The sequence below is a fragment of the Heteronotia binoei genome, chromosome 15 (genome assembly GCF_032191835.1).
Source record: "Heteronotia binoei isolate CCM8104 ecotype False Entrance Well chromosome 15, APGP_CSIRO_Hbin_v1, whole genome shotgun sequence".
Taxonomy (NCBI): Eukaryota; Metazoa; Chordata; class Lepidosauria; order Squamata; family Gekkonidae; genus Heteronotia; species Heteronotia binoei.
This window is the reverse complement of record NC_083237.1, coordinates 53,277,761-53,297,513: the sequence shown is the minus strand read 5'-3', so window position 1 is coordinate 53,297,513 and position 19,753 is coordinate 53,277,761. Positions and strand designations below refer to the sequence as shown.

At 48.8% G+C, this 19,753-nt stretch overlaps 1 protein-coding gene across 1 annotated transcript in view; it reads right to left on the bottom strand.

Moving 5' to 3' along the window:
- The window catches only part of MLLT6 (MLLT6, PHD finger containing), a 135,613-nt gene that overhangs the window by 20,065 nt on the left and 95,795 nt on the right, over positions 1–19,753 (bottom strand). Inside the window, exons 9-11 of the mRNA XM_060255338.1 lie at positions 14,693–14,867; positions 9,849–10,463; positions 239–429 (exon numbers count right to left, since the gene is read on the bottom strand). Coding sequence (XP_060111321.1) covers positions 239–429; positions 9,849–10,463; positions 14,693–14,867 — 981 coding nt within the window. The remainder of the gene's footprint in view (positions 1–238; positions 430–9,848; positions 10,464–14,692; positions 14,868–19,753) is intronic.

The window sequence follows — 19,753 nt, the reverse complement described above, 5'->3', positions numbered from 1 at the left end:
CTTACGTTCTTAACCCAGGTTAAAAAAAACAACTAGCGATGACGACAAAGCTTTAAGCTGCCTTATACCGAATGAGGATTTGGTCCGTCAAAGTCCATGGTTCTCCAGGGTCTCGGGCAGAGGTCTTTCGCATCACCTCCTACCTGGTCCTTTTAACTGGAGATGCCGTGGATTGAACCTGGGACTTTCTGCATGCCAAGCAGATGCTCTGCCAGTGAGCCACGGCCCCTCCCCTTACCTGGGTTGTGGAGACAGAGGAGGAGGAGGAGGAGGCTGCTGGGATGGTGCTAGCGAAGGGCGAGCGGGTGAGCTGGGGGAGGGACGACGTGCCCTGGTGCGCCAGGAGGCTGGAGGAGAGGGGGGTGCTGCACACAGTCCGGAGCACCCCGCCCCCGTGCGAAATGGGGTCCTTGTTGCTTGTGTAGATCCCTGCGGGAAGAAATCCAAGCAGAACTTGAGAGGCAGCCGGACGCTGAGGAAAGGGGGTCTCTGCGGCGCCTGAGCACCCATTCAGAATTCTCACATGCCCTCTCTGCCTCTGTCTTCCTCCCTAAACAAGGTATGCCCGGTAGAGCCCCATTTTACAGACACAGCCGACTGAGGCTGAAGTTGTCCCTGGTTTAGAGCCCAGACAAACAAACTTCTGTTTCTTGCACGTTATGCAGGATCAACATGCTGTTTTCTTCTTGCTTTCAAACCATAAAATACAGATCGTTGAGAAGATTCAGGGCTTTTTTTTTTGGGAGCAGGGACTCCTTTGCGTATTAGGCCACACACCCATGATGTAGCCAGTCCTCCAAGAGCTTACAGGGCTCTTAGCACAGGGCCTACTGTAAGCTCCAGGAGGATGGGCCACATCAAGGGGTGTGGCTTAATATGCAAAGGAGTTCCTGCTACAAAAAAAAAAGCCCTGAGAAGATTAACTTCCTTCCCCCAGGTAGTGTGGTCACAGAAACATAAGAGTGTGTGTGTTTGGAAGAGACCTCAAGCGTTATCTAGTCCAACCTCCTGCCCAACGCAGGAAATTCTCTACTACCCCCACTCCCCCAGTGACCCCTGCTCTGCATTCAGAGGAAGGCAAAGCCTCCAGGATCCCTGAGCTAATCTGGCCTGGAGGAAAATTCTTTCCTGACCCCCAAGTGATGATTGAGCTTGTAAGAACGGGCCAAGAGAGCTGACTGCTGGTTCATCCCTTCCTGCCCTCCGTCTCACGATCAGCCCAAGTTCACAGAATCAGCCTTGATGACAGGTGGCCATCTGGCCTCTGCTTAAAAAGGTAAAGGTCGTCCAGTAATTTCTGGCCTGTGGGGTGACGTCGCAGCACGACGTTTTCACAGCAAACTTTTAAAATGGGGTGGTTTGCCATTGCCTTCCCCAGTCATCTACGCTTCCCCTTCCCAGCAAGCTGAGTACTCATTTTACCGACCTCGGAAGGATGGAAGGCTGAGTCAACCTTGAGCCGGCTACTTGAACCCAGCTTCCACCAGGATCAGGTCGTGAGCAGAGAGTTTGGACTGCAGGTACTGCAGCTTTACCACTCTGTGCCACAGGGCTCTTAAAAACCTTCAAAAAGGGAGAGCTCGCCACCTGCTGAGGAAGCCTGTCCCAGCAAGGAACTGCTCTAACTGACGGAAAGCTCTTCCTTATGTTCAGCCAAAAACTCTTCTGATTTAATTTCAACCTGCTGGTTCTGGTCCGGCCTTCTGGGGCAACAGAAAACAACTCCGCTCCACCCTCTATGCAACAGCCCTTCAAAGAACTGAAGACGGCTATCGTATCAGTCATCTCTCTCTGGGCTAACCCTGCCCAGCTCCTTCAACTCTCACATACTCTCAGCCTAGCCTACCTCACAGGGTTGTTGTGAGAGTAAAACAGAGGAGAGTAGAAAGATGTAAGGCACTTTGGGAGAGACAGGCGGGCTAGAAATAAGGTGAAATTGTTTTAAAAATTAGAAGCGTTTCAGGCAATTTCAGATGCAAACACCAGATGAACGAAGGCATGCTATGAGGCTGGAAAAGTAGAAAAGAGCAAGAATCCAGTAGCACCTTAGAGACTAACAAATTCGTGATGGACCTGAGCTTTTGTGACTCATGTGATACCTGAAGAAGCGAGCAGTGACTCATGAAAGCTCCTCCCCTCCTACAAATCTTGTTCGTTTTAAGGTGCCACTGGATTCTTGATTGTTTCTACTGTTACAGAGTAACACGGCTAGGGCTTTTTTTGTAGCAGGAACTACTTTGCATCTTAGGCCACACACCCCTGATGTAGCCAATCCTTCTGGAGCTTACAGTAGGCCCTGTACTAACAGCCCTGTAAGCTCTTGGAGGACTGGCTACATCAGGGGTGTGTGGCCTAAGATGCAAAGGAACCCCTGCTAGAATTCTATCTCTGGACCCTGTACTAAGAGCCCTGTAAGCTCTTGGAGGATTGGCTACATCAGGGGTGTGTGGCCTAAGATGCAAAGGAGTTCCTGCTACAAAAAAACCCGATGGCTACCCATCTTGACCTAAAAACTGGAAAGTTTACAATAAGCTCTGAAAGGGGGAGGAGAATATTGGTTAACTTCAGGGGGAAAAGTTATTACATTCCTCACTTGTTTCTCACACATATGTGTCAACCAGCCAGTGAGCAAAACGAAACTGGTGCAAAAGCAGAGAGGGGGAATCTACACTGAATTTTCAGAAGATGTATGTGCAATATCACTGCCCATTCACAGTCTTGCTTAATTTTATGTCTGCGGTCAGCCTGAGGGGTAGTGACTTAGAGCAACAAAAGGCCAGCCAGAGAATCTCCAGCTACGTACATGCATGGATATGTTAAAACATACTGTGTGGATGGAATTTCCAGCTCTTAACGTTCTCTAACCCGGTCCAACCTCCCCCTCCCCAGTTTTGGAACATACTACAAAAGAGTTTTGGCTACAAACATTCCCCCTCCAGAAGAGTAAAACAAAAGATTCCATCCAACCCCCACAGAATGGAACGGATCCCATGGGTTGCCTCCCAAATCCTCTTTTTTTGCCTGCTTGAGAAGGTCAGGAAAGCTCCCTCTCTCCTGGCCTTCCACAAACTGCAAAGCTGAACTGTTCAAGAGGGCTTTTTCGCACAGGTAACAGAGTTGCACTAAACAAAATGGTTTTACAAACTTGCCAGGAAAAACAGGGGTGTCAAACTCATTTGTTATGGGGGCTGGATGCGACATAACTAAATAAACAAAATATTGCAGGGAGTGCTAATGTTTTAAGCATGTTTTATTCTGTTTTGTTGTTGTTGTTTGTGTTTGTCTGTGAGCGTTTTCGCACTTACCTTACGCCAGAGCGACGTCCCTCTCCACCGCGCAGCGTCTGCACGGTTTTCGCACTAATTGCTCCGCAGAACTCGGAAGAGCTGCAAAGTCCCGCGGCTTTTGCATCGCAAATGTAAACCGCCAAAAACCAGTTTACATTTGCGACACAAAAGCCGCGGGACTTTGCGGCTGTTCCGAGTTCTGCGGAGCAATTAGTGCGAAATCCGTGCAGACGCTGCGCGGTGAAGAGGGATGTCGCTCCGGCGTAAGGTAAGTGCGAAAACGCTCTGTGTCTGCTAGCTGGCATGACGTCTCATGACACACAAGACCTGGCTCAACAAGGTCCCATTTACTTCAGATCTGGCCCTCATAAGAAATGAGGTTTGACACCACTGGTCTAGACAAAGACATAGCAAAAGAGACTTCTGCTAATACAATTCCAAAAGCAAATTAAATACTGTTATGCACAATTGCCTGCTGTACATTCTGTACATTGAAACAATGGTAAATCACTCTGAATATTTTTAATTTATTTACTCCATTTAGACCACGGGTGTCAAACATGCGGCCTGGGGGCCGAATCAGGCCCCCAGAGGGCTCCTATCAGGCCCATGAGCAACTCACTGTCATCTGCTTCCTTCCTACCTTCTGCATCACCGCTTGCTTTTTCAGGCTCGCTCAATCGCACAGGAGCTACAGAGCAAAACTCCTCCCGTGGGGAGGAAGTGGGGGGAAGGAGAGCTTGCTTTGCTAGGCTCTCTCAATTGCACAGCAGAGCTACTGAGCCAAGCCTCTCTTCCTTCTGTTGGCTGAGGGTCAGGAAGCCAGTGAGGTCGATTAGGCTGAATGTGTGTGTCTGTGTCCTTTATAAAGTTTATATCTCTCTGACATTGCATTACAATTTATGACACACATGGCCCGGCCTGACAAGGTCAAGATCCGACGATGGTGCGAGCCCTGCGGGACCTGAACCAATTCCGCAGGGCTTGCAAAACATTTCTTTTTCAGCTTGCTTTTAAGACAGAACCTGGCTAAACTGACCTGTAGCCATCTAGCCATCTTATGTATGATTGTGATTTATAGTATTTTATAGCACCTGTTTTATCTATTTTAATTAATTTATGTAATTGATTGCATTTAAAATTGTTGTCTACATTGTTTTATTTAAATCATGGTATTCCATGTCTGTGAGCCGCCCTGAGCCCGCCTTTGGCGAGGGAGGGCGGGATATAATAATAAATTTATATTATTATTATTATTATTATTATTATTATTATTATTATTATTATTATTATTATTATTATTATTATTATTATTATTATTATATCAAATGAGTTTGACACCCCTGATTTAGACCCCAGCTTTCTGCCCAGTGAGGGTCCAGCATTCTCCTCTCTTCCACGTCGGTAGTATATCCTTAGGAAGCATCTTGCTTCTCCCTTCAGCCTCAACTCTCCAGTGGTCTTGCCTCACATCACTAGCACTTAAATCTCTTTGATGGACAGCAAGAGATATTTGCCAATGGGTTCGCGCCCCACACACCCATGCCCGCAATGCAAAGGCAGCAAACAAATATGCTAAAAAAACCAATTTAACAAAAAAAGAGAGGAAGTTTAGAGGAAAAATTAGCAGTTGACAAATAATTGTAGGTATTTTCAAATCCCCCCCCCCCTCCAATACATCCCCTCTGCGCATGGCAAGTGCAGATGTACACTTGGGATGTGTTTTGTGCATCCACCAGAACTGTTCATGTGTGAATGCGATGCAGAGTTTGCACACATGTCTATCAGACAGTCGGCTCATGGGGAGAGCTCAACTTGGCTGCGATATGCAATACTTCAGGGTCTGTGAAAATGAGTGTAAAAACCACACTTGTTTTTGGAGCCGTACTGAAAGACAAAAAAAAATCAATCTGATGAGAGGAAGACACTTTTTCTACTTTCAAACTGTGATGTAGTTACTATGGAAATGGTGGCCAAACTTTTGTATCTGGCTGCCAAGAGGAGAGACGGTATCAGTAAGCGTCAACGATTTATTACTGGTATTTCCTTGCCTGTCTGTGATGCTGCCACCTGCCATTAAAGGGTGGTGTTGTTGTTGTTGAGTGTAACAACCAACCCTGATTGACAAATGCTGGGTAGACCCCCCCCCCCACACACACACACATGAAAAGTCTCTTGGTACACAACAGAGTGAGCCAGGAAAGAAAAGAAATGTGCTGCCGGAGGTTGCGATTACGGGAGGCGCGTGGTTTGTAGTGGGCCCTCCCTGGAAAATAATTACATCCTGGATTCTCTGTCTCTCTTCCTTGGGCTCCTCCCCTGCCCCTAGGCCATGAGAGCAAAAGGCTCGGCTGTCACCAGGAAATCGAGCAAAGCTGAATGACAGCCCCGCCCACCAGCGGCCTGTCCCATCTCTCTCTCTCTCTCTCTCTCTCTTTCTGACCTCAATTGTAGCATCTGCAAGCAAGCTGGCACAGAGATAGGCAAAACAGCTGCCCGTAATGCCCTTCAGTTTCCTTCCTCTTAACCCTTCTTCTGCCAAGGCTGCTTCGACACAACTAGTCTCTTGACTTTTTTTGTCAATAGGACAGCTTCACCCTATCCCGCCGAGTTTCCTGGCAGGTTTCTCCAGGGCTACATCCCCACCTGTGCTGGATTGAACCCTGTGGAGGCCCCCAGGCAGTCAAAATCTTGCAAATGATACTCAGAGCGCCCACCTCACCACCCACAGCCCCTGCTGCAGCCTGCAGGCACCTTCTTAAAAGCCGCTTTTACTAAGCTGTGGGAGGGAGAGGCAAACTTGGCAATGATGCCAGCAGCAGCCGCACCAGGCAAATCGGGCAAAGAGCAGCTCAGTCGCTGGCTCCATGTGAAGCTGGGAGGGCTGTAAGAGGGGGGAAACCAGGCGGGGAAGCCGGCCCAGGGCCCGTAAAGGTGTGGGGGCCCATAGGCCAGTGCCTACTTGGCCTAGATATTAATCCGGCCCTGATCCCCCACCAATACTCCCCCTAAGCTGTGGAGTCTCACGAGCAAAAATTCTACTTTGTGAGCTAATGGCATTGAAGTTGTGAGCTACTGCGTACATTAGTTTGCTGTGGGGCCATTTTTCCTGAGCCAAAACAAAAATCTGTGAGTCAGTGGCTAAAAAACTAACTCAGCTTAGAGGGAACACTGATTCCCTACTGCTCAGAGTCCCATACTCCCAGAAATCCTGTTTAGCTTCTTCCTTTCTCCAGGGACTGGCCGCACAGGTATCGTTTTCTGTTGCCCGACTTGCGCACTCACAGTGGAAATCACAATTCACGCTTCACAAAGCAACGTCACGATACCGTGCCGGGAGAGGAAGTAAAACTGGAAGACTTTCTTATCTCTGTGCTTTCAAGCTTATCTCCCCAGTCCCCAAAGCAGAGGTCAGCAACCTGTTATCGCTAGAAGCCAAACTGCGTCAGCCTTCAGAGATCGACAGAGAGCCGGTATAAGAAAACCCGTTTGCACAATTGAATAGATACAACTCGACATGACTGATAATTGACAGGTCTGATTAATAATCCATACGGTTTCCACAGCTCAAATGCCGGCTGTTGTGAGTCCTTTTTGTTAGAAAGCGGCACGCAGGAGGTCACAGAATGACTAATAAATAGACCCACTAGTACACTGCGCAAAAAGTTTTGTGCACAAAGCTGTGCCTGGTATGCACTGGGATTCCTGGCAATAGTTCATCCTTATCATTCCTCTTTCTGTAAAGAATCTTTAAGAAACTCTTCAGCCTTGTAACAATCTTCGCCTGCCATTCCCTTTGCATTCTGGCCATGCTAGCATCCATCCATCCCGCATACTCCTTCAGTACAACTTGACTCAAGCATTTCATTTTCTTTTAAAAGAGCCATATTTGGCTCCATATGGAGTCACATTTGGCACTGGAGTCCCAGGCTACAGACTCCTGCGCCAAAGGCTCAAAAAAGGAGTAGGGCAAGTGGTGGATCACCTTCCCTGTACTTAGAGCGCATGCATATTTTGTGGAGTAAACTACGGAGGGGAAAAGAACATTCTTTGAGTTTTTGATATGGTTTCAGGTTGAGCTGTGGGAAAGCTGATTTCCTGCCTGATTCTGACTGCACTTTGGCTGCAAGGGCACCTATTGGCTAGTGGCTGTGTCGTCATGGATGCATTTTCCCCGTATGTGGATAAAAAGGTGGACAGTCTGGCCCATAGCCAGGGGGGCATTTGGGGGGCAACGCGCCCATGGATGAGTGCCACCACCCACGAAGGGAAAAAAAAATCAAAAATATCCAACAAATTGAGGGTTTGTAAAAAATGTTAAATGACCAAGCCCAGACGGGGGAAGCTCCAGTCTCAGTTTTTCCCCCCCGGGCTGAAAAATAAGTAGGCTTTAAAAAATGCAAAATTAAAATAAGTTGTAAAAAATAAAATTGCAATTTGCAAAAAAACCAGATTCGGACATTCTCCCCCTCTTCAGCTCATGTAGACGAGGAAGCCAGCAGAGTCACGAGGGTAGCAGGGAGAGGAGCAATTGGCAGCTCTCCTCCCCCTTGCAGTCGAGTCCTCTTGAACATATGAACATATGAAGCTGCCTTATACTGAATCAGACCCTGGGTCCATCAAAGTCAGTATTGTCTACTCAGACTGGCAGTGGCTCTCCAGGGTCTCAAGCTGAGGCTTTTCACACCTATTTGCCTGGACTCTTTTTTTTGGAGATGCCAGGGATTGAACCTGGGACCTTCTGCTTCCCAAGCAGATGCTCTGACCACTGAGCTACCGTCCGTCCCTCTTCCTCTTCTGCCGGTTGTGGGCAGGGGAGCCATTCTGTAAGCAGCTTCCAAGTCTCTTGTTTCTCTTTCTCTCTCTCCCCAGCTCCCCACTCCACGGGAGTTTCCAATGCCTGCCCCCCCCATTTTTTTTTCTGGCTACACCCCCCGGGGATAGTCCATCTGACACATATCAGGGTGCAGGGCTTTTTTTGCAGAAAAAACCCAGCAGGAACTCACTTGCCTATTAGGCCACACCCCCTGATGTCACCATTGTTTCACACAGGGCTTGTTTGTTGCAAAAGTCTGGCACAAACTCATTTGCATATTAGGACACACCCCCTGACGCCGAGCTAGCCAGAACTGCGTTCCTGCTCAAGAAAAGCCCTGTCAGGGTGGGGCAAGACTGAGGACGGTTTCACTCACTGACCAAAGGCTCAACTTGGTGTAGCTGATGTCTGCGTTCAACAGTTTCAAATCTTAAGAACATAAGAACATAAGAGAAGCCATGTTGGATCAGGCCAACGGCCCATCAAGTCCAACACTCTGTGTCACACAGTGGCAAAAAATTTTATATACACACATACACTGTGGCTAATAGCCACTGATGGACCTGTGCTCCATATTTTTATCTAAACCCCTCTTGAAGGTGGCTATACTTGTGGCCGCCACCACCTCCTGTGGTAGTGAATTCCACATGTTAATCACCCTTTGGGTGAAGAAGTACTTCCTTTTATCCATTTTAACTTGTCTGCTCAGCAATTTCATCGAATGCCCACGAGTTCTTGTATTGTGAGAAAGGGAGAAAAGTACTTCTTTCTCTACTTTCTCCATCCCATGCATTATCTTGTAAACCTCTATCATGTCACCCCGCAGTCGACGTTTCTCCAAGCTATTTATTATTTATTTATTTATTTATTACTTTACATTTATATCCCGCCCTCTCCGCAAGCGGACTCAGGGCGGCTTACAATATCATAAAAACAATCAATTCCATAAGACATATAAAACCATAATACACTTATCAGTTTAAAACTATTTGCGCTGTCTCAATCCAGTCTGGCGGTAGTGGGTTCTGACTATGATCGCCAGCTTCTGCAGGATGTCCGGTGGCAGCCCATTTTCAGTCAACCAGAAAAGCCTGTCTCAACAGTTCGGTCTTACAGGCCCTGCGGAACGCCGACAAATCCCGCAGGGCCCTTATAGCTTCTGGGAGGGTGTTCCAAAGTTCTGGTGCTGCCACCGAGAAAGCCCTAGATCTTGTTGCGCATAGCCTGGCTTCTTTTGGGCCAGGGGCAGACAGCAGATTTTTTGACCCTGATCGCAGTGCTCTCTGGGGGATATGTGGGGAAAGGCGGTCCCGTAGATAGGCAGGTCCCTGACCATAAAGGGCTTTAAAGGTTAGTACCAACACCTTGAAGCGAACTCGGAGCTAAAGAGTCCCAAGCGTTTCAACCTTTCTTCATAGGGAAAGTGCTCCAGCCCTTTAATCATTCTAGTTGCTCTTCTCAAGAGCGGCTCACAATCTCCTTTCCCTTCCTCCCCCACAACAGATGCCCTGTGAGGTGGGTGGGGAATGAGAGAGCTCCCCCAGAACCTCCCCTTTCAAGGACAACCTCTGCCAGAGCAATGGCTGACCCAAGGCCATTCCGGCAGCTGCAAGTGGAGGAGTGGGAATTCAAACCGGGTTCTCTCAGATAAGGGTCTGCACACTTAACAGATACACCAAACTGGCTCTCAATAAGCAGTGCCCGGCTTCTGCGCCTCCCCCCCCCCCCACTGCCCCCGTACTTACCCGATCCCAGAAGCGGGGATTCCAGACTGAGGCTTGGAAGGCTCACCGCATGGCTGAAGGACCGGGAGGATCCACCAATGCTAGAACTGACCAGCGACCCTCCGGAGAAGGGAGAAGAGGAGGTCGCTGTGGACCCAACCAGCTGGGCCACCGGACCCTCCTTGTTCTTGCTCCCTTTGGGCCTCCCGGGCCCATGCTTGTTTTTCTTACTGGCCTTGTGCTTCTTCTCCTTCAAGACTTCCCCCTCTTCCACGTTGAGGGACGGCATGCGCTTGTGGTTGCCACCACCACTGCTGCCACCGCCCCCCGGGGGGCTGACAATGGGGTTCGAGGCTTTGTAGTCCACCGGAGAGGCATCGCGGCCCCTCGGCTGGCTGACGGCGGTCGTGGAGAAGCGCATGATGGAGCCAAAGCCTGAGAAGACCACCTTCTGCTCAAAGACGTCGCCTTTCTGCCCTTCGTACAATGGGGAGCAATGGGCGGAGGAGGAAGAGGAAGAGGCGGGCTTACGGTACTTCTCCTCCTCAGGCGGTGATGGCTGCTGCTGAGGCGGCTGCTCAAGCTTGGGGAAGGTCACAAAGTCCTGGGAGAAGGGCAAGGAGCTGCACGAAGTACCTGCAAAAGGGAAACGGAGGGAGATCCTGAAATCTTTGGCAGAGATAGTGATAGGATAGCAGGAGACCTGAATAGCCCAGGCAAGCCCGATCTTATCAGATCTTGGAAGCTAAGCAGGATCAGCCCTGACTACTATTTGGATGGGGGGCCTCCAAGGAATACCAGTGATGCCAAGCCACCCCTTAAGGTCCCTTTGCCTTCAAGCCCCACAAGGGGTCGCCAGAAGTCAGCTTGACTTGATGGTAAAGAGAGAGAGGAGAGAGAAATAGGATAGCAGTCGCACACTTCCAATAAGAAATGCCTACTGAGGGGTGAGACATGATAGAGGTTTATGCACAGGACAGAGAAGGTACAGAAAGAAGTACTTTTTTCCCTTTCTCACAATACGAGAACTTGTGGACATTCAATGAAATTGCTGAGCAGTCGGGTTAGAACGGATGAAAGGAAGTACGTCTTCACCCAAAGGGTGATTAACTCATGGAATTCACTGCCACAGGAGGTAGTGGCGGCTGCAAGAGGGGATTGGATAAGCATATGGAGCAGAGGTCCATCAGTGGCTATTAGTCCTAGGATATTGATGGAACTCTCTGGGGCAGTGGTGCTCTGTGTTCTTGGTGCTTGGTTGGGGGGCAACAGTGTGAGGACTATTAGTGTCCTGGCCCCACTGGTGATGGCACCTGGTTTTTTTTGGCCACTGAGTGACACAGAGTGTTGGACTGGATGGGCCACTGGCCTGATCCAACATGGCTTCTCTTATGTTCTTCTGTGACACAGAGTGTTGGACTGGATGGGCCACTGGCCTGATCCAACATGCCTTCTCTAATGTTCTTCTGTGACACAGAGTGTTGGACTGGATGGGCCACTGGCCTGATCCAACATGGCTTCTCTTATGTTCTTATGTGACACAGAGTGTTGGACTGGAGGGGCCATTGGCCTGATCCAACATGCCTTCTCTAATGTTCTTCTGTGACACAGAGTGTTGGACTGGATGGGCCATTGGCCTGATCCAACATGGCTTCTCTTATGTTCTTATGTGACACAGAGTGTTGGACTGGAGGGGCCATTGGCCTGATCCAACATGCCTTCTCTAATGTTCTTCTGTGACACAGAGTGTTGGACTGGATGGGCCATTGGCCTGATCCAACATGGCTTCTCTTATGTTCTTATGTGACACAGAGTGTTGGACTGGAGGGGCCATTGGCCTGATCCAACATGCCTTCTCTAATGTTCTTCTGTGACACAGAGTGTTGGACTGGATGGGCCACTGGCCTGATCCAACATGGCTTCTCTTATGTTCTTATGTGACACAGAGTGTTGGACTGGGGGGGCCATTGGCCTGATCCAACATGGCTTCTCTTATGTTCTTATGTGACACAGAGTGTTGGACTGGGGGGGCCATTGGCCTGATCCAACATGGCTTCTCTTATGTTCTTATGTGACTCAGAATGTTGGACTGGATGGGCCACTGGCCTGATCCAACATGGCTTTTCTAATGTTCTTATGTAACATGAGTAATTACTGGTATGTGCCGGTGTCACTGGATGAGACAACAGCGTCTCCCTGCTGAGGCTTAGTCCACCATGCAGGTCCCCAACGTTTTTGAGGCTGCAAGCACCTTTGGAATTCTGACACAACATGGTGGGCGCCGGTTAAAAAAATAAATGGTTGCCACAAAGTGGCTACTGCAGTTCACATTCAGTCACATTATGAAGATCCTTGTGCAGGGGTGGCAGCTGCTACCGAAGCAAAGTTCTTAAAAATCCACCCAGCCAATCAAACCTTCAATGGCCAATTGGAAGCCTTGCTGGGCAAAAGCCCTGCCTGACCCAACCCACTTTCTTTAAACACCAGGAAAAGTATCGGCGAGCGCATGGTGGCCTTGGGCAACACCTTAGGTGGTGAAAAAAGAGCCTCGTAAGCTCTTGGAGGATTGGTTACATCAGGGGGGTATGGCCTAATATGCAAAGGAGCTCCTGCTAGAATTCCACCGCTGCCCAGGTCTATGTTTAATCTATGCAGAAAGAACAGAGAATGGAGGGAAAAGGAATAATTCCAATCAGCAAAAAGTTGGATGAGATTCTCAATCGCCAGATGGCTGGCAGAAATTGCTGCTGAGTAGTTAACGCCTGCCTCTTCTTCCGAGCTTGTGGGTTTAACCACCAAATTCTTCAACATCTGCCCCCCCATCCAAACTCCACTGAAACTTGTGTCGCCACATGACCACATTCTTTCCTTGTGACTCTTGTTCCTGAGGGAAGAACGCACCTGGTAATTTTTAAAAATGATGATAAAGCCCCTTCCCTAAGTGCTGAGAAGGCTTCGTGTGCACGAAGCTCGCTTCTCATCCTCGTCTTACAGGAGAAGCTGTCTAAGGTCAGAGCCAGAGTGAAGTCTAAGGTGACTTCAGGTGTTCATACGAGTGAATCCACAGGAAACAAAACTTTGACCCGGCTTCTTCCTGACTCATAACTTGCTCTTAAACCAGTCTGTTTTTATAACCTAAATTGCAACAGCAGCAGAAGAAGACTAGATTTTTATACCTCGCTTTTCTCTATCTTAAGGAGTCTTAAGTGGCTTTCAGTCACCTTTCCCTTCCTCTCCCCAGAACAGGAACCTTGTGAGACAGGTGGGGCTGAGAGAGTTTGGAGAGAACTGTGACTAGCCCAAGGTCACCCAGTACACCTCATGTGGAGGAGGACTGGGGAATCAAGCCCGGCTCTCCAGATCAGAGTCTGGCTCTCTCCAGCAGTACACCACACTGGCTTTATGCAGAGGGGCAGGCAGGAATAAAGCTTTTTTATATATATATCAAAGACAAGCAATGGAGAAAGGGTGGTACAAATATACCTTTAGGGCAGGGGTATATGTATTGTAAAAGGGAGTAAGTCAAAGCTATGTGTTAAACCAAGCCTCCTTAATAAATAATGTCAGGGAGGAAGGAAAATAGATGGGGAGGGGAGAGTATTAGAGAGAGCAAGGTGGAAAGAAAGCAACTTTAATTTTTGTAGCAAGAATGCCTTTGCATATTAGGCCACACCCCCTGATGTAGCCAATCATCCAAGCGTATAGTAGGCTCTGTAAGAAGAGCCCTGTAAGCTCTTGGAGGATTGGCTATATAAGAGGGGTGTGGCCTAATATGCAAAGAAGTTCCTGCTACAAAAAAAGCCCTGATTACAGATATGAAGGCAGCAGAGGCAAGCTGACAAGAAATACCTCTGCCAAGGGAGAAAGGGATTGTGCAGGGCACTAAAGACTTGTCCACCAGAGGTTTTCTTTACAACCATGAAGAAGCTAGAAAGAGATTCTTAAGTATAAGAATGTGTGGATGGCCGACCACGATCAGGTCACTTCATGCCACACCGCACCACTATGTATAGGTGTGAAAGTTGGACAATGAAGCAAGCTGACATGAAGGAAGTTGATCCGTTTGAAATGTGGTGTTGGAGGAGAGTTTTTACGGATCCTGTGGACTGCCAAAAAGACAGGTCAGTGGGTTCTAGATCAAATCAAGCCTGAATTCTCCCTAGAAGCTAAAATGACCAAACTGAGGCTATTGAACTTAAGGAAGACGAGTCACTGGAAAAGACAATAACCCTAGGAAAAGCTGAGGGCAGCAAGAACAGCGGAAGACCCAACACGAGATGGGTCGACTAAGTCCAGCAGGGCCAGATTAACAATTAGGCCAAGTAGGCACTGGCCTATGCCCCACCCACACCTTTAGGGGCTCTGGGCTGGCTTTCCCCCCAGGTTCCCCCCTGTTTGCAGCCCTCCCAGCCTGCATGTGCAGCCAGCAACTGAGCCACTCTTTGCCCGACTTGCCTGGTTTGGCTGCTGCTGGTGTCATCACCAAGTTTGCTTGTCTTTGCCTCTCCCCCACAGCTTTGTCAAAGGGGCTTTTGAGAAGGTGCCTCAGGCTGCAGCGGGGGCCGCAAGCGGCAGGATGGCAGCTCCAATTCTGAGATGATTTGCGAGGCCCCCCCAAGATTTTAACTACCTAGGGGCCTCCACAGGGTTTAATCTGGCACTGCAATCCAGGAAGCCACATACCTCCATTTGCAAGACTTAAGCAAGGTTGTCAGTGAAAGGACTACACTCACACACACACACGAGGACTAGAGACATGCGCATTTGCAAAATGGGACCGAATACAAGGCCCTGGGAACTTGGCTTAGTCTGCACCATTGTCCGTCTGTCCCTACTGGCTCTCCCATTCGCTTCCCATCTTTCACCTGCGGACGGGAATGTGCTGCTAGAAGACGACGAGTTGAAACCGGTAGAGCTTTTCCCACTTCCCGACTTCTTGGCCTTGTGGCTCGTTCCATGGCTCGAAGACTTTTTCCCTTTCACCTCTGACCTGATGACCTCGGTGCTTTCTTTACTGCTCTCGTGGTGGTTGGTGGAGCTCTGCGGAAGAGAACAGAAAACAAAAGGAGAGACAATTTGTTAGCATCTACTTAGCTATATTCTTCCTATTAGGTGTAAGATCTTAACCAGAGAGCCCCGTAGTGCAGAGTGGTAAAGCTGCAGTACTGCGATCTGAACTCTCTGCTCATGACCTGAGTTCTATCCCAGCGAAAGCTGGTCAGGTAGCCAGCCCAAGGTTGACTCAGCCTTCCATCTTCCGAGGTCGGTAAAATGAGTACCCAGCTTGCTAGGCGGAAAGTGTAGATAACTGGGGAAGGCAATGGCAAACCACCCCGTAAAAAGTCTGCCGTGAAAATGTTGTGAAAGCAACGTCACCCCAGAGTCGGAAACGACTGGTGCTTGCACAGGGGACCTTTCCTTTCCTTAACCAGAGAGAGCCAGCATGGCACAGTGGTTAGAGTGCTGGACTAGGATTTTGGAGAGCTGGGTTCGAATCCAAGCAAGCTTGCTTGGTGTCCTTGGGCCGGTCACATACTCATGGCCTCAGCTAGGGTTGTTGTGAGGATACTGTAGTGAAGAAGAGAATTATGTAAGCTGCTTTGAGTCTGCACTGGGGAGAAAGACGGGGTTATAAATGAAATAAATAAATAACCAACCAACCAACCAACCATTAATGGAACATGCAACCAGCAGGAACCAAAGCTTACAAACCTTCGCTCATAGGAAGCTCTCCAGAGCACCGAGTGCCTCAATAAAAACATCAGAATATAATAAGAGCCTTGCTGGACCAGACCAGCAGTCCATCTAGTCCGGGGGTGGCCAAACTTATTTAATGCAAAAGCCACGTAGAATAAATGTCAGATGTTTGAGAGCCGCAAGACATGAATGTCAGATGTTGGAAGAAAGGAAGGAAGGAAAATAGATGGGGAGGGAGGGAGAGGTGGAAAAAAAGCAACTTTAACTTTAAACGCATTCTCCAAGCCGCTGGCTGGCTTGGCAAAGTTATTTAAAGAGACAAATGCTTTCTGCAAGCCAGCCGATGGGGCGGTGGGGGCTTCAAGAGCCACACAATAGATGTGAAAGAGCCACAGTCTGGCCATCCCGATCTAGTCCAACATCCTGTCTTATACCGTGTCCAGCCCGTTCCTCTGGACAACTACAAACAGGGCATAGAAGCCAAGGCCTTCCCCTGATGTTGGCTCTGGGATTCAGAGGCTTAGTGCATCTGAATGTGGAGATTCCCGTTTGTCACCATGGTTAGTAGCCGCTGATAGACCTATCCTCCATGAGTCTATTTTATCCTACCTAAGCTGTCTTGGGTTCTAATTGGCTGGCCTCTCCTGTTTCCTCATTGCTGGAAGGTGACTATAAGGAGTGTCAAGTGATACAGCAGACCAGAAGTTGCAGAGATCGCCAGGGCTTTTCTTGTAGCAGGAACTCCTTTGCATATTAGGCCACACACCTCTGATGTAGCCAATCCTCCAAGAGCTTACAGGGCTCTTAGTTCAAGGCCTACTGTAAGCTCTCGGAGGACTGGCTACATCATGGGTATGTGGCCTAATATGCAAAGGAGTTCCTGCTACAAAAAAAGCCCTGGAGATTGCGATGGACACAGAACTCCCAGGAACCTCCCTCCCTTTTACCGTCTTTCCCCAGGGATATTTCACTTTTTTGGGCCCAACCCTCCTAAATGACTAGGAACTATATATCATAAATTCTTCTAACTCTTGGACACACAGTGACTCTGCTCCGACTGGGCCAATGTAGCCTTGGCAGTTCACTGGCAATTCTGCACCCACCCACCCCACAATCACAAGTCTGGAAAGATCCACAACTGCGTGGAAAGTCAGGAAACTAAAATTAACGCCTGCTCAGCTATTGGCAGAAAGCAGTGAAGACTTGAAAGAACTACCAATGCAGGTGAAAGGGAAAAGTGCCAACGCAGGATTACAGTTGAGCATCTGGAAGACAAAAGCAGTGTCTACTGAGGAATTACACAACTTTAAGGTTGACGATGAAGAAACCGAAATTGCTCAAGATGTTCTATTCCTCGGCTCCATCATTAACAAAAGGGGAGACGGCACCCAAGAAGTCAGAAGGAGATTGAGGCAGGCAGGGCCGTGGCTAGGATTTTAAAAGTTGGGGGGGGGGGCTTTTTAAAAAGTCAGGGGGCACCCTTTCCCATCCACTGCAGGGTAGAGGCAAAAGCTGGAAGCTCTGAAAGTGACCGAGGCAGACAACCCTAAAACTCTGCAGTCAAGAAGGGGCTACATGTTGTGTGCAAGCAGGGGGGTTTCCTTCCACCCCCATCCCGGCACCTTGCAGCTAGCAGCACTATCTATCCCCTCCTCCCCAGCCCATTCCCACGTGGCTCCCTCTGCCTCCTTCCTTTCCGCCTGCCGCTTTTGTGGCTGCAGTGCACTGTGCTTTCCCGGCTCCAGTCAGGAGGCAGTGCCCCCACAGGCCCCGCCCCCCTGCGGCTACAGGCCTGGAGGCAGGGGAAAGCAGCCAAGAAGGAGCTAGAAAAGATCCTCAACTGTAGGGATGTGTTACTGGAGGCCAAGATCAAATTAATTCATGCCACTGTAGTCCCCATTATTACGTATGGCTGCAAAAGTTAGACATTGAAGGAAACTACCAGGAAGAAAGTAGATTCCCCTGAAATGTGGCGTTGGAGGAGAGGATACCACGGACCGCCCAGAAGACAAATAAGGGGGCTCTAGACCAAATCAAGCCTGAACTCTCCCTAGAAGCTACAATGGCTAAATTGAGGCTATTGTACTTTGGTCACGTTATGTGAAGGCTGAAGGTAGAAGGAAAAGAGGAAGACCCAACATGAGATGGAGTGACTCAATCAAAACCACAGCCCTCACTTTGCAAGACCTGAGCAAGGCTGTTAACAAGAGGATGCAGGGGTGGAATTCTAGCAGGAGCTCCTTTGCCTATTAGGCCACACACCCCTGATGTAGCCAGTCCTCCCAAGAGCTTACAAAAAAAAGCCTTCTAAGCTCATGGAGGATTGGCTACATCAGGGGTGTGTGGCCTAATACGCAAAGGAGCTCCTGCTAGAATTCCATCCCTGATAGGATGTTTGAGAGAACTTTAACTCACAGGATCTCTGTAAGAAGCAACTTGACTGCACTCAACACACACACAATGTTATCAAAGTATGGAGATATGGGGCAGAAGTGAGAGATGCAGAACTTTAAGCACAAGGACTAGCACTATGATGTTCCAATTAATATGAGAGCACTTTTTGGTCAGGATGGGTGGACCTTGCCTAGAATCATAGAATGGTACGAGTTGGAAGGGACCTCCAGGGCCATCTAGTCCAACCCCCTGCACAATGCAGAAAATTCACAAATATCTCACCACCACCATCCAGTGCTCCCTGTTCCATGCACAGAATACGGCAAAAACCCTCCAGAATCCCGGTCCAAACTGGCATGGAGAAAACTGTTTCCTGACCCCAAAGTGCCAATCGGTGGGCATGTAAGAAAGGGCCACGAGAACTAAGCGCTGATCAACCTTTCCTGTCCTCATAACCTGCCTAATTCACAGAATCACACTTATAGCAAAAAGTAACAAGCTCACGGGGCAACAAGCTCATAGAATCAGATTTGCTGCCAGACGGCCATTTAGCCTCTGTTTAAAAACTCCCAAAGAAGGAGTGCCCACCACCTCTGAGGGATCCATCTAGCTGCAAAGGACAAGCTTTTACCCTCCCTCCTCCCGCAATGCAGGAGGCAATGCAAGCAGGCCGATAAACCTGGATTAATAACTCGCTCTATTTCTTTGGCTCTATTCAATCAAGCCAACACTGGGCAACAGCTGGGAGCCTCACAATCCATTCCAGATGTGCCAGAGGTGCATAGGGAGAGAGGGGGGGGTGAAAATCCAAAGCAGGAGACCTTTTGCCTTCTCTTGGCCATGTAACTCCCAGCATGCTAAATTTAAGCCCTGCTGATTTATAAACTCGGAAAAACTTGGTATAATCCACGGGAGTTTCCACATCTGCCAAACCAAAGGGGAAGCAGAAAGAGAGGGAGGAGAGAGTCTGGAACAGAAGGGGGTCTTTGTGGGTCTCAAAGGAAAAGCAGCGAGAGAGAGACAGAGAGGCAGAGAGAGAGAGACCGAGAGAGACCTGTGTTCCAAGCAGGTTCTGCCAGTATTTGGACCTTACACAGTACACTTTGGAAAGAGGAGCTCCGGGAATATCCTTCCTCTCCCCACCTCCTCTTTCTGATGATCAATTTTGGACATAGGTGAACAGAGAGAGGAAGGGGACTCCCCCTCCCCCACAAGCCACATCAAAAGCCTTCTTTTCAGTGCACTGGGCCAAGAGGTGAATAATAATGTATTAATCCTTAGGGGGGAAATTGATGCAGAAAATTAATCTCAAGTGGAAAATTCATTACAATTGCAAAGAAGGGAAGTACTGAAGTGGAGAGATCCAGATGTTTTAAGGGATTGTTGCCAAGGCCTTTCCATTTAAATTTAAACAAAGGAGACCTGTGTATCGAGGGGGAGTGCCATCACTTTGGAGAGAGAATCCTCCTCTCTGACTGCAGGAACAGAAATGGCAGCCATTCCTCCAACATGGAAAATCTTGGCTTTGCCTATTTTCCTCCATTGCAGTCTCCCATGCCCACAATGGCTCCCTGCCCTGTATCCAACTGGCCAGAAGTGGGGAGCTCTATAAAAACCCTTCCCAATTTAGGTCATTCCTTCTGCAAGCCAAGGTCTTCTCACTCACACGGAGATGGCGCCACCTCCTTTTCCTCTCTGGCTGGTTTCTATCGTGTGCTTTGGGCAAAGGTGGCCGCTGCTGAAAGAGTTTCTGCCTTGAGGAATGGTGTAAGAAATGAACTCCCTCAACTTCATCTATCCGCCGGCCCCGAGTCCATGGGTTACAGTCTGCCAGC